Below are 15,501 nucleotides of genomic sequence, written 5' to 3'. Positions count from 1 at the left end.
TACAAAGCATTTGGTTAGACATGTTTCATATATCTGTGATGCAAGTTAATAACCGCAGTTTAGCTATTTAAATGGTTGGAGACAAGCCAGAAAAGAGCTAACATGTCATAAGTTTAATCAATAGTCAATCTATCACTATATGTGATGTATAAACTGCAAATATTTTCTGACACTGGCAAATAAAAAACATAAGAAACAATGACATAATGTATCATTGATTACTAGTATATACATACAAAGGCTGATTTTCAAAACTAAAAAAGGCATCCATAATGTGGGACTTTTTCATGAAATATTCAATTAACCTTTGATTTGACAGAAAATCCAAACACCTTAAAATGGTCTATGAAAACAATAGTCTTAAATAATTATACCGTTTAAAGCGGTCCACTGCTGAACGCAGCCTCCTCATCCTCCTCATCCCATTTCAGAGAAGATAGCGATGGTGTGATTTACAACAGTGACACCATCTCAACATCTACAACATCTCGTGTATGTGCTGTCTATTAGGAGAAGTGTCGGAGAACGACGTATGTAAATGAAGGATAGGAAGTTGATGGTGAAGAATGGGGAAACAGATGGAGGGACCATGAGCGGGAAAGACAAAGGAGAGACAGAGATAGAAAGAGGAGAGGAAGGAGAGGCATTTTATGATGTGGAGGTGACGAGTCCATGCACAACTACCCACACTCTCAAATACATCCTCGGGACCTTCTGTACAACCTCCTGTGTCAAATAACACATGTTCCTGGCTCTTTAAGCTCTTTGCTGCTCACAATCAGACTTTCTCTCCATTTCAATCTCCTTCAATCTCTTCCTCATACTCTCTCTCTGAAACAGTGTTTTTTCCTTTAACACCAAAGAGTGATTCACCCATTAAGATTATTGATCAAAACAATCTGAGAGCAACAGAGAGAACATGAGAAAAGGAGAAAGAAGGGAGGCTTGCTACTGAAGCATGCTTTAATCTCCCAGAGAGATGCACGGCAGCTTCCTCCCCTAAGTGCCTGTCAGAGTTGAACTGGTCCTGAACTTATGAGAAGAGCATGCGTAACATCTCAAGCTAATGCAGAGACATCTGAAGCAGAACATATTTAATAACATGCTTTTTAAAAGCAAACAAAGATCATTTTGCTGGTGTTGCTCTTTTTAAAAGATGACCTGATGTCTACTGGTGGCCACTCTTTCTTTGTACATTTAATAAAGGAATGCATCATTTTCAGTCTTTAATATGGTAAGGAAATGATATGCAATTGTACTGAAGTGCAGTGTAGCTAATACAGACAATTAAATGTATGGAAGGTCCAGGAAATGCTGAACCCCTGTAGAAAACAACATTGTGTGTACACGTGAAAGTGTGTGTGTGTGTGTGTGTGTGTGTGTGTGTGTGTGTATGTGTGTGTGTGTGTGTGTGTGTGTGTGTGTGTGTGTGTGTGTGTGTGTGCATGTTTGTATTGGACTACAGAGATATAGTACACAAACAAGGGACATGTAAAGACAATATATCCCAGTTTGACTGAGTGATAAACCTTTCAACAGGCTGCCGTGAATAACCCATTCCACTAATGTTCCCTCTCTGAGACCAACAATGTGCCTTCTCAACTATGACCAATAGAACTTCATTACTTCCCATTGTGAGAGCCAGGCTTCCTATAACACTACAGCAGCGCGACCTTGACATCTTGTTAGAGCCAACATTAAACTTTATGAGCACCGCCTATGGTGTTTAACTATGTCTGAGATATATATGGAGTCTGCTCATATGGATATGGATGGAAAGAGAGTGGGGGAGTGAGGGGGAAGTCAGGAGATCACAGATAGTGCTTTTGGTTTAGATGGTGCAGAACACTGTGCCATTAGTCTGCGGTACTACGCTGTCAACAGCTACTGGTCCATATTTTACACCACTATTGGCCTTCTTGAGTTTTGCAGAACAATGAAAATGTATTAAATCGTTCAGAATTTATTTAGATTGTAGATTAAAAACACAATATTGCAAACAAACGTGTGATCTTAGGGCTAGATAAATTACCTTAATTACTCACTTAAACCTCTTGAGATGTGAAGTGCATACATTGTAAGCTTACTAAATCTTTGTCATCTTTTACTGCAGCTTGTTTCTAAAATCATCCGGCTTATGCCACATTGTTTAACACACAATGATAGCAAGCCTGTATCATTCTCTATGCCTCAGCCCCACTTGTTCACAGCAATTACAATGAAATGTTGGCCTGTGATTAGGGAGTTACGCCTGGCAAATTAATATGCCAGCACTGCAAACCAGTAAGAAAACGTTGCTATCGTTAAGTTGTCAGGCAGTGCTATATCATATTTATGTCACAATGGGCCTTTGAATATTAGATTTATGCACTAACAGAGAGGGAAACCTGATTGCACTTTCACAACATCTCTACATTAAAGCTGAGACACCACCTGTGGAAATGAGAGTGGGCAGGGTTGCCGATGGTGTGCAGTAAAGACTGATCATCAGCGCCGATATGATAACTGAACCAATAAAGACTTAATGAGCCATGATCACAAGGGGTACAATGCTGAGGAAACATAATATGAGATGCAGTTCATTTCTAAGCATGCGGTGAGTCATTTTGTACTTTCAGTGAAGGGCAGATCTAGCAGAGCTTCTGTGTGTTTAAGTGAAAATAGCATTTAAGCCTTAGGGCTTTTATAAAGTGAGGCTGTGATCAAACCGCAAGAGGCTTGTGTTGACATTGTTACGTCCCAACTAGGGGAAGAGGAATGCAACACACACCAGTATGGAATTGGTATTAATTATAAGTGTTTATTTAAAACAGCTGTGAACAAAATGGCAGGCAAGCAGCCGGAAACAAACAACGGCGCCAAAAGGGCACAGGTTGACAAATAACCAACTAAAGGAGGACTCAAAAAGGGAGTCTTAAGACATACAGGGAAAATACATACTAATATACTAAATAAGGAACGAAACAAAACCTCACTCTAAAAGTGGTACAACTAACACAAATAATCTATACAGAAACACAGCTAAACTACAGGCAACAGTCACAAATCCTAACTATACTCTAAACACTAACTAAGCTACTCTACACTCTAACTAATCACACAAGTTTTAACCCCAGAACAAAGAGCAAGTAGCGAGAGGCATCTGTCCACATACAGAGCCTCCAGAATGAGGATTGTCCCCAAGCTTTGTAGTCATCTCCAGCAGGTGTGCGCCGGCTGTGCGCTGCGATTGGAGTGCGTCGGGCCCGGCGTGCTCCAATCGCAATCTTCAGGAGGCGGACCAGGAGATGGGAGCCAATACCGGGAGGGCAACCGCACAGCTCATTTACATAGAACACACAGCTGAAAACACTCAAACGATCAGGAAGGCAGCAGCCGTAACACTCCCCCCCTTAAGACACAAACCCACAGGTTTTGTGAACCTAAGCACTCTAACGAAATTCCTAATAACACACATTCATCACAAACTCAACCTGACACACTAACATCACAAACTCAACCTGGACAAGCATCGGCCAACACATTCTCTGAACCCTTTAATGACGGGTGTCTACTACTGTAGTCCCGCACAATCCGAGCCCATTGCAGGAGACGCTGATTGTGCGTGGACACGCTAGGGCAGAATATGAATGGATCGTAACATGTACACATCACAATTGGCCAAAGGCTGGGTCCAACATCAATATTAGCATGTTGTAGAGCCAACACTAACACTAAGATCCGATACACGAGCTGACTCTCTTGGGTTACCGGGAGTGTCGAGAAGTCTAGAGGCTTGTCTGAGCCGGCGTGTTGCGCCAGTCTCGCGACATCCTCACGAGGAGGAGGGGGAGCCACAATTTCTGGCTTCTCCTCGGACACAGCTTCATCTGAAGGCACAGGCACAATCACAGGATCAGCTAATGAAACAACAGGGTCACATTTACTTGCCTGTGCGCGTGCGCGTGTAGCCAGGCCAATGCCTTTAGGCGGGGATATATTCTGCCGCTGTTCCTTGCGTTTCAGAGCTGCACAATTGGCGATGACATGTCCAGGTTTATGACAGTAAAAACACTCCCTCTCTTCTCTGTTCACGTTAAGCACATTTGCTGGCTGAGTAAATGGTGCGGCTGACACACGGCGGGATCTCTCCGTAGAGACTGGGGAAAACACAGTTTTATGCATCAGCACATACTCATCAGCTAACACAGCGGCAGCAGAGAGAGAGTTTACCCTTTGTTTGTTCACGTACTCCGCAATGCGATCAGGCAAACACTTCTTAAACTCCTCCAACATGATCAATTCTCTCAGAGAAGAATAATCCGTAGCATTACATGAAGCAATCCACTTAGCAAAACACATTCCCTTTTTCCTAGCGAACTCTACGTGCGTTTGATCAGGACTCTTCCTATCGTGTCTAAACTTTTGCCGGTAAGCTTCAGGAACTAACTCATACGCTCCGAGGATGGCACCTTTTACTGAGTCATACTGCAGGCTGTCCTCTAACGTGAGAGCCACAACTGCTTCCCGAGCTTTTCCATGTAATTTGCACGTTACCATCAGAGCCCAAACTTCAACCGGCCACCGCAATGCTGTAGCAATGCTCTCGAATGCGCCAAAATAGGCATCCACCTCAGTCTCACAGAATGTTGGCACTAGCGAAATATGGTTACTCACATCAAAGGCAGGAGGTGGAGATGACAAGTTTCTTCCGGCAGAGTCAAAAGCACCGGATGCGCGCAGTTGGGAGTCTAGCTCCAGCTGACGAATCCGTATCTGGACTTCCTTATCTGCCTCGATTTTCTTTAGCTCCAACTGAAACTGCCTGTCTTGCTCCCTGTCTTTTGCCTCCAACTGAAGTCGGGCGAGGCGGACTTTAAGTTTATTCCCTTCCCGGGAATCTGTACTACCAACCGGAGAGGGTGGACATTTACGAGGCGGCCTGAGCAGTGCTTCACACGGCTCGCCCCCCTCGCTGCCACTACCCTCTGGTTTAGCACGGTCATTTGGCACAGTGAGCTCAGCTTGTGCAGGCCGCACCAGAAAACCCCTTTCCACCAACTCATCCACCACCAGAGCCTTTAACTCTTTTTTTAACAATTGTTTTGCCACTGGGAGACCGAAATGTTGCGCTATCTCATATAAGTCGTTTCTACGACACTGAACTAACTGCTCATGAGAAGGACAGACCAAAAACGACTCCAAATCAAAAGTTGCCATACTCAGCTAAAACTGCAATCAAACCTTACCAAATTGTTTTTAGCTATACAAACCACTTATAACCCCAGGAATTAGTTATTTATCCCGGACGAGCCCCCATGTATGTTACGTCCCAACTAGGGGAAGAGGAATGCAACACACACCAGTATGGAATTGGTATTAATTATAAGTGTTTATTTAAAACAGCTTTGAACAAAATGGCAGGCAAGCAGCCGGAAACAAACAACGGCGCCAAAAGGGCACAGGTTGACAAATAACCAACTAAAGGAGGACTCAAAAAGGGAGTCTTAAGACATACAGGGAAAATACATACTAATATACTAAATAAGGAACGAAACAAAACCTCACTCTAAAAGTGGTACAACTAACACAAATAATCTATACAGAAACACAGCTAAACTACAGGCAACAGTCACAAATCCTAACTATACTCTAAACACTAACTAAGCTACTCTACACTCTAACTAATCACACAAGTTTTAACCCCAGAACAAAGAGCAAGTAGCGAGAGGCATCTGTCCACATACAGAGCCTCCAGAATGAGGATTGTCCCCAAGCTTTGTAGTCATCTCCAGCAGGTGTGCGCCGGCTGTGCGCTGCGATTGGAGTGCGTCGGGCCCGGCGTGCTCCAATCGCAATCTTCAGGAGGCGGACCAGGAGATGGGAGCCAATACCGGGAGGGCAACCGCACAGCTCATTTACATAGAACACACAGCTGAAAACACTCAAACGATCAGGAAGGCAGCAGCCGTAACAACATAAGAGAGCATATGTCAAGCTATGTCAAAGTATGATTTACATACAGGGCAGTGGAGTATCTGTTTAGGGACGAGCTGTGCAATTTTGGCAGTGATGTACATTTGTAAAAATACAATCCCATGTGTGTGTGTTTTTTACTTGTACTTGAAGTTAGGGATGCAAATCAACTAACAGTTTATGTACTTGGTACACGATTAATGATATGGTTTTTGTCAAGATGTATGCCAAATAAGGAAATATATCAATGAATTTTACAGGATATATTTGTCTCTTGAAATACCATAATACATCCAAATAATGCAAAAGAAAACTAAAAAAGCCAATGCAGGTGAGATCTTTTTCTTTGCACCTTGTGACGACAGACATTGAAAAGGCTATAAGTAGATAGTGGCCTCTCAAGTTTAAAAGAGTTTTGCAATTTAGTTTTCTTCCTACCAATTTGAATAGCACATTTACTGACTTCAAAGTATTGTTACATTCCTACCATAAGCGCATTGTTCTCCCCAATAGCTCTCCAGCGATGGTGCGCAATTAATAGTGTGTATACTCTTCCTTTATTCTATACAGACCAAGGTTGTTTTTCTCCTTTCGTTTTTTCAGCGTGTCAACTCTGTCTTTTATAAAGCATGTTTCATGGCTGGGAGAAAGCCCCTGAAGGACACTGAAAACTGCATATATTACAGTTTCTATTAAAGTACAGAAAAGTGAAGCATTAGCATAACAAGAGGAGGAATGGTAGCATTGTTCTCTGCTGAGAAAGCGAGTGACTGAGTGGGGGGGGCATACGTTTTGAAGGAGAAGAGAATAAAAGGAATATGTCAGTGGGATGTGTTTGTGGGAATTTGAGTCACTTTCAGCATGGCCTCAATCGAGTCATCCCTCTCTAACAACAAGTCCTCCAACTCATACGACCAAATAGTTGTTTGTTGAAGCGCTTAATACGTCCTATAATTACGTTTTAAAGTTTTCGCCCTCTAGTGCTCCCGTTGAATGCTAACGTTACAGATGGTCGTTTATCCACAAATAACCCTCTCTGTAAAATCCTAAATTGTTGGATAGTTTGGCCATTAAAACGCTTTTTGATTAAATTTCTAGCGAGAAGTGTATATTGTACTTTTAGAATCCACGTCCATTCGATATGTAGGATCTATAGTTTGATAGGTATTACGAAGATGATTTGAGCTTTGAGGTATGCGGCAGCCTCCATGTAAAGTTACGGGTTGATACAGTATTTCCGGTCTCGACGTTTTCATAATAAAACCAATGATCAAATGAACATTTAATATTCATTATTAAAGGGTACAGCCAAATCATCACAGCGTACAAAACCTATTACCGCCGCAGATGGAACAAAAAAGGGAGCGTTTGAAAAAAAAGAGGCAGGTCCGCTCAGTGAAACGATAACAACCAAAGATGGAGGAGCAGAAGTCTGGTTTAAATCTTGTGTGTGTGTGTGTGTGTGTGTGTGTGTGTGTGTGTGTGTGTGTGTGTGTGTGTGTGTGTGTGTGTGTGTGTGTGTGTGTGTGTGTGTGTGTGTGTGTGTGTGTGTGTGTGTGTGTGTGTGTGTGTGTAGAGGTGTGTGTGGTTAAAACACATCAGCCTGCGGTTGCTCTTAGTCTTTCTAATGATTCTGAAGGTAAACACAGTGAAGGCGAAAGGCACTGCGCGCTCCTCTTCTCAGAGGCTGAGTTAACCCTCCCTCTGCCTCCTGGTGCTGCAGAGCTTTCATGAAGTGAAGGAGGTTTTCCTTCTATAAAACAGCTGTGGGCAGCAGATACTGTGAGGGTCACAGACATGAATACATAGATCAAGGCAGACTGGTGCACACACTTGCCAATCCCTTGGTTAAACAAATAAATCCCTGGCCGAAATTTCCTTAAAATGAAGTCCGAGTTTGACTTTTTAATTAATTCATTAATTCATTACCTTTCCAACTCCTCATGCAGCTGACTGTTACAGGTCTATACAAGTTCATGGTACAATGCATAAGCTTCAAATCGAGAAACTGAAACTGTATTTTCCTTTACCGTTCTGTTTTAATTTCACAATAAAGTCAATAGTCATATTATGCTTGATATTATGTTTTATTAACTACACCACTGGTTTTTTAACCCGCACCGTCTAGTGGTTAAAGCACGTTATTGAATTTTGCTGTTTAATAAGTTTTATTTGATGAAAACATTTAAATATTAAGAGTAGCCTACATACAAAATTAAATTAAACATTAAAGATTGCTTTAAGTTAAGGTCTTCTTTTGAATAAGAAAAAAAGTTGGGGTTATCCACAGATAAATATGAAGTCTGACAAAGTAGTTTATTTTGGCACTTGACAATCACCTTCCCTGAATTTGACTCAGATATAACTAAAGTCTGATTTAAGGGTTGTTTATATTTCACATCATTAATCAGAATCTGCAAAGTAACTAAAATAAATGTAGTGGAGTAAAAATACCAGGTTAACCTCTGAATTGTAGTGGAGTAGAACAAAGTAGTATGCTGCTGTAACAAAAACATTTCCCAACTTGGGATCAATAAAGTATATCTTATCTTATCTTATCTTAAGATGATCGATGGCTAGTGCCATATTTGCAAAAAGGGGCCTCTGAACCTTGACAGGTATATGTTTCAGGCTTATCAATGAACAACAGGAGGGGTCACAGACATAAGACCAGCTGTTAAATAAAGCTCTTCTGACCTTAGCTATCATGTGGGTATATTAATTCATCCATTTATTAATTATATGTTTTAAATTAGATAACACCACTGTGTTTCGTATCCCCTAAACCTCCAGGGTGTACACAGTTTAATACTGGCAACTTCTAATTGTGGGAAATACGAAAACGTCTTATAAAGAGACGCGCCATATAATGTTGGGCTGGACCCGGGGGCTGGACCCGTCCAATTCCGGTTTTAGAAAGTCTGCCGTGGTTCCATTCCATTTTTAAAGAGCTGTTGACGCTCAGCGTAACCTTGTCGCACTGCCACTCCAACATCCAATCACAGGGCTTGATGACTAATCACGGGGTTTGTAAAGCAAGGCGGGTGTTGCAGTCCCAAACGATAGCTGGGGATCCTCGGTAATGTAGTGTCTTCGGAAACTGTAGTGTCTAAACTCCTAAAAAACTATTTGTTTCTGTATAATATGAATATAGGTTAAAAACACAAGAGCATTGTACACAATTTAAACCAATCAATATTGTGTAATTAACAAGGATAAACTGATGTTTTTTAGTGGATGAGTAATGCAGATATTACTGTATAATCATTTGACAGTGAGGGGAATATATCCGGTTTTATTATGAAAACTTTGAGATCGGAAAAACTGTTTTCACCCACGCTAACTTTACATGGAAGCTGCATACAAGTTATCCTGACGAGACCTCAGATCATCTTCGTAATATATATCAAACTATAGATCATCCGACACATCGACTGGACGTGGAATCTAAAAGTACAATATACACTTCTCGCCAGAAATCTAATCAAAAAGCATTTTAATGGCCAAACTATTCTACAATTTAGGATTTTCCAAAGAGGCTTATTTGTAAATAAACAAATAAACGGGAGCATGTTGTTTCTTACACGACCACTACAGGTTCTACACTTTAAAACGTGGCTATGGGTCGTAATCTAAGCTGCTTAAACAATCGAACTATTTGGTCGTTTTTTGTAGGAGGACAGGCTGCTCTCTAAATATGGAACCCTGTATTCCTGAACGTGCCTACCATTCTGACAATGCATGGCAAACAACACACCCACGTACTGTACACGCACATAAACAGTTATAATCACACACACACACACACACACACTCAGACCTTACAGCCGCACTCTCCTCTGGATGGCAAGCTGTTCTCAAAGAGCCCCTGGTCTTTTTGAATTAGATTAAAAAAGGAATACAAGATTTGACATATTTAGATTTGGTGAAGCTGCAACAACAAATGTGCACATTTTGCTAAGGCATTCTCTATATTCAAACGGGACTTGGAGACCATGAGTAAATTGGGCAGCGAATCCACTAAATACATTTTAAACAACAGAGAAAAGGGGCCTGCTGTCTTTTTAGTTTGTGTGTTCCAGTCACTTGTGTTTAGACTCCCCGACTGTGTAATGTGGGGCTGGCACAGAGAGATGGGAGATTCTCCACTGTTCTAGCATTTATCATGGCCCTTTGAAGAGGAGGTTTGGAGAATTGCCTCATAATTCTTTTAAATGACTTGTTTGTACAGAAATGAACTCCTCTTGACTTGATGGCTCGGAATTATTTTTGATTGGTTGGTTTAAAACGTTACAATGATTCTAATGGATGGCGTCCCAGACTTTTCCATGAGTAACTTCCAAATTGTAAGTCTAAGCAAGTTCAGCATGTGCTTTGTTTTGTGCAAAGGTAAGTCTATACGCCTACACTCTTCCTGAATAACTGGAGCACAATACAATGTTCCTGTCGAGAACAGCATTTCACCTTAGTACTGCTACGGTGGCAAATGAAAATACAAGTGCAAAATATAATATTAAATATGATACTCTAGCCGCATCTCATACTTATTTGTTTGTGTTGCAGTTTATTGCCTGTGATTAGATTTATAGCAGGAACACAGTATGATCCAAATCCCACTCTCTTGATTTTAACTCTGATTTTGTTTATGATATTCTCTGTATAATGACTATTGTTATTTACACAGCCCATATTTTGCCAAAGTACCAATGGTAAATGGCCCATAAAAAAGAGAACATTCAAATACTAAATCCATATAAATCTAAACTATGTTATGAAACCTACAGGGATGCATTGCCTTTTCAAACAGGATTATTACATAACTATCTAAGTGTCTGACTGCATTCACTTACACTGAAAGATTTCAAGGTATTAATGCATCTCTCCATTTCAAATGAGGATGATATTGCCAGCTAGACGATTATGTGTTATTAGTTAAGGGAAATCTTTGGCATGCCTCTGCCAAAAGGGAATATACTGTAGCTGTGTTCCAGATAAACTACTTTCTACATTGTGTTTGCCTGAATGCTCTCTTGATACATTTGCAATATTGGAGAATACATGCAATGACTGCACAAAACCGTTACAGCACACAGCGTTCACCATTTGTATTGACTTTGTTCCCTTTTTGCTTAATTGTGGAGCATGTGGGAGTGTCTGTGTTTATAGTGTGCGTGTGTTCCTCTGAGTTTCAGTATACTGGCTTCACAATCATGTTGTCATAAGTGCAAAACCATGTACTCAGTATAAATACAGATTTACTTTGATTTGTTCATTTATTGCCAGACTGTTTGATTTGTGTAAAGAGGGCACAAAGAGACACACACAGATATGGTTAAGTTTTGAAGGACATCACAAGTTTCTGTTGCGTTTATGCAGTTTTTTTTTTTTAATGAGACCAACACATGTGTTTTATATTACCAAGGATTTATTGTTGGTCCGTGCTCCGTCCCTCCAGAGAGAAACGTACTATTAGGTCACAGTATGATAGGGCATCAGGGACTCATGGTATTAATTGGATCGAAAATGGAAACGTGTTATTTTGAATGTGCTTTGGAAGATGAAGGCAGAAAGGAGCCATTACAGTATATTGCTGTGGTTAGCAGCATACACGAGCCAGTCTGGCTACGTTTCATGTTGCTGCTTTAAACAGAACAGGAAGTAATGGCCGGGTAAAAGGCACTCCATCTCTCTTTGGGCTTTCACTTTGGAGTGGATATGTTGCTGGGCAGTAGCACTCATCTTTCTCTCTGTGGACCGGTATGATTAAGCTGCTGCTGTTGTTGCTACAGTACCTCCACTGATACCCGGGGTAGTAGAGTTACCTATCAGCTTACTGTACAGAGGAATAGAGTATTAAGAATCCGCTAAGTAAACACTGTTGCTGCCTTACAGTTTAAGATGCCAATGGAGAAATTGATTGTGCTGGTAGAATGACTGACCATTGATTGTACCAACACCTGGCTTCAATTACTTGGTTGTATTAACTTGGGAACATTGTGTGATTTTTTTATTTTTTTTACATACAACATATTAGGTAAGGCATTAATTAAGGTGATGATTCAATAGGATTATTTGAAATCAAATTGAAATAATTAAATCCAATGCGATATACAGGAGTGTGAAAAATGAGGATCAGTTCAAGATTGCAGTTTTCTTTTTCACTTCACACGACCATTCAATTCAATGTGATTAACCCTGGACTACAACTGGCAGCCTTCCAGTTACAAGCATCTCCAACCTTTAAGCTTCATTACTCCAGAAAACAACAGTGCACAGCTCGGTACACGGTGTTCTCTGAATAACAAAGGTGAGGAATGATCTCTTCAAACATTATACAAGAGTATATTAAATCAGGCTTTACCGTATTGTTTATATAGATTATTTGTTTTTGAAGCATGATAAAACATCAAATATTGATATATAAAATGTTGTTGAAGTTAGAAATTGCTTATATTAAGATTTAAGCTTTAGGCTGTATTGCCCAGCTCTACTTGAAGGTGAAATACACAGTAAGTATTTGTTTGTACCTTCTGTTATTTTAATTCAACATTAGTGTGTATTCTTCAGGCATGTCATCGCAGACAGAGTGAGGCTGCAAAATTCAATCAACAGATAAAAACTTCTATGAATTAAACCAAATGTGTTAACATCAGTCTCTTTCTCATTAAAGCTTTGATTAAAAAGTAGCGTCAAACTGAATACACACTTAATAATGAACTGTGTATACTGTCTGGCATTCAGAGGTTTGATTTCCTATTATTGACTTGGTGATTATCTGTGCTGTGAACTTAGCTTCAGACTGTACAAAGTGAATATTGACATTCTGATATGCTGGCAGGTTACCACTGGATCATTTTGAATATAAAGCAGAGTTGATTTTATATTGTGTCAGTGCAAATTCATAGTTAAATCATTGAGTGAATAACACTGATTGAAATAACGTCGAACATAGATGGTGAATGAATATTACTTGGCGGGTGCAAATGGATGCTAAATGAAAGTGTTGATGCATTTACGAACACGGTTCTCACTGATTGCATGTTAGTGTTCTATTTGTGCATATAGGAAATACATGGCGCACATATTCAAAGTCAGCTGCCACTTAGAGATTAGACATCATGTAGACAAGCTAAAGCATCTCTTTGTATCTTGTGAAGAAATACCAATTTAGGATGCAAAATAAATAAGTGTGTTCAAGAAAAGTAGCCAGATAGACATCATGCCAAGATAAATTATCTTCTGCTATAGGGAAATCATAAACAATGTTCTCAGTGTTAAAAGAGGACCAACTGACTGATAGATGATCTAGATATGTCCCAATACAGTAGGCAACCTGATCCATGACCCCAAAAAACACACTGGGAATTTCATTTCAAAGCGGAAATTATTACAAAAATACCTGTGCCAGGCAACAGTCCTCCAAGCTTGCAGTTCATCCACAGGAGTCATGATTGATGATTTTGTATCAGAGTTAGTATAACGTTTGAGCTGAAATGTGGTATTTTGCACATCTCAGCTCCATCGTTAGTAGATTTGTACAAACCTGTAGGCAGCTTCTGTTCAAAGAGTATTCCCTTCAATCTGTTGCATGCTCAGAGCAAACCCTTCTACATGTTGCAGGAAGAGACAATCACTATTAAGAGACCACACAGACCCACACAAACAGGTGCAGGCAAAGGAAATCTCAGCATAGCCCCATCTTTATCTGACTGCAGAAAATATGTCAACCGTTAAAGCCAGAATCACCGATACCGACATCCTCACTTCTTCTTTATCCCTCAGGATAACTTCAGCTCTGCTGCCTCATTTCATTTACGCCTTCCAGTCTTTACCCATATCCTCCCTTGGTTGAATTTGGTCCATCTTCTTTTGTTTACTGATATCTTTCTTTCTCTTTCCCTGCCTCCTACAGACTATCCTTTTTATATTATCTTCTATAAATCTTCCATCCATCCTGTATCATTTGAAACCATCTGTTTCTTTCAGTTTATCATTTGTCCCTCATTATCTGATCCTTGGTTTTATCTGCCTATCTTTAGCTCATCTACTGTATCCTCCGTCTTCCCTGCCTGGGTAGACCCTCACTGCAAAGCATGGCTCTGTTTCTTAGCGTCCATCCCCTTAAAGATGTCACTCGCCTTCTTATCTCCTGCTGGTTTAGGATTTTTTTTTTTTATTCTGATCTTTCCGTAAGTGTGTGCTGTTTCTCGGCTTACCATTTTCCATTATTTTGTTTAGGTTCTTTTATCAGCGGGTTGTTTAATTCATACATGACATTAAATATTATTCTGTGTGCAACAGCAGTTTAACTGTAATTTGATTGTATTATTAATTATTCTAATTGTAAATAATAACAACATTGTGAATCATGTTACATTGTGTTTAAGACATGTCTAATACAAATAAATCATAGCCAAAACAACGGAAATAAGAGGCACAAGGATATATATGAAAACCTACAGTTTAAAGAAATATTTTACAGAAAAAGATGATATTTGTTCATAACAACTCTAGAGTATCATTCTGGTCTGGGCCATAATGTTGTGAAATCAAGCCTTCATCTATGTTTCTTTGAACAGAAAATGAGAATCACTTACTATTCAGCAACCACTGATAAGCACACCAATTTAAATAACAAAAGGCCTGTTTTTGTTCCTGGAGAGTTGAAACTGCCTCCACCATGAATAGATATCTGCTCCGTGTGGCTGTCTGAAGTGTGAGGGGTTAATACGGGGTCATCTGTATCTGTGTTGCAGATGTGACCTGAACCGGAGGGCCTTCCTTCCCTCTAAACTTTCAAGAAACAGAAGCACACACAAACTAAACAGCTTGACTAAAGCAAAGAGACAGAAACAGACGGAAGTGGTTTAGTCAAACTGTTTTGTCATTTAGCCGATAGCCACATTACATGCACTCTCTTCCTCAGCCTTGAACGTTTTCTTGCATCCCATTTGGCTGCTGTAGTGAAATCAAAGCCATGTAATAAGATGGAGATCCTGCCAACTCCAGTCATCCCTCTGGCTCTGACGAGCCCGGAGATAGGCAGACTCAATAAATCACACACATACAGTACATGCATACACACATGCACACCAACATCAGAAACATGTTTTAAAGCTGGATTAAATAATGGCAAATGATAAAAAAAAATGCACCGGTCATTCTGCAATGCTATATAGAGGGAGTTTTTACCTTACCAACCAAATGTATTCCTTTATGTTTCAGTGTGATGATCCTTAAGCTATCAAACAATGCATGTACTGCATGCAATTTATAGGGGCTTTATAGATTTGAATAAATCACCAACAAACCATGTATACTTTGTATGACAATCACTCTCAGAGCACATCATTTTAGATTGAGTTCATATCCTCCCACCACCGGTTTCAGTTCATTAAACTACTAAATTAAAATCAATTTAAGAGACTTAAAACCTGGTTGACATTCATCACAGTGAACAGTTATTTGACTTATCTACATGTGTTTCTGTATCTATACAGTATTTGTCTAAATACAACTGTCTATCTATAAGAGATACTGTAGGTC

The 15,501-nt window shown here is 40.0% G+C and overlaps 2 protein-coding genes across 6 annotated transcripts in view; both read right to left on the bottom strand.

The window, feature by feature from the left end:
- Positions 1 to 15,501, bottom strand: part of grid2 (glutamate receptor, ionotropic, delta 2) — a 486,943-nt gene that overhangs the window by 433,009 nt on the left and 38,433 nt on the right. The gene's annotated exons all lie outside the window — the stretch shown is intronic.
- LOC307045436 (uncharacterized protein) lies at positions 2,861 to 5,217 on the bottom strand. Its single transcript, XM_079691120.1, has 2 exons — positions 3,751 to 5,217; positions 2,861 to 3,342 (listed from the first exon to the last, which is right to left on the bottom strand). The coding sequence occupies exons 1-2, from the start codon at positions 5,197 to 5,199 to the stop codon at positions 3,322 to 3,324; spliced, it is 1,470 nt and encodes a 489-aa protein (XP_079547246.1). The 5' UTR covers positions 5,200 to 5,217; the 3' UTR covers positions 2,861 to 3,321.

The sequence above is a fragment of the Notothenia rossii genome (assembly GCF_949606895.1).
Source record: "Notothenia rossii genome assembly, chromosome: 6".
In the NCBI taxonomy this organism is placed as follows: domain Eukaryota; kingdom Metazoa; phylum Chordata; class Actinopteri; order Perciformes; family Nototheniidae; genus Notothenia; species Notothenia rossii.
The sequence above is the reverse complement of the archived record's forward strand: the minus strand, read 5'-3'. Positions and strand labels throughout refer to the sequence as shown.

Coding starts and splice junctions, on each gene's coding strand:
- LOC307045436 (XM_079691120.1), bottom strand. CDS start 5,199: ATGGCAACTTTTGATTTGGAGTCGTTTTTGGTCTGTCCTTCTCATGAG. Junction 3,343..3,750: donor TAGACTTCTCGACACTCCCG/GTAACCCAAGAG, acceptor GAGTGTTTTCAG/CTGTGTGTTCTATGTAAATG.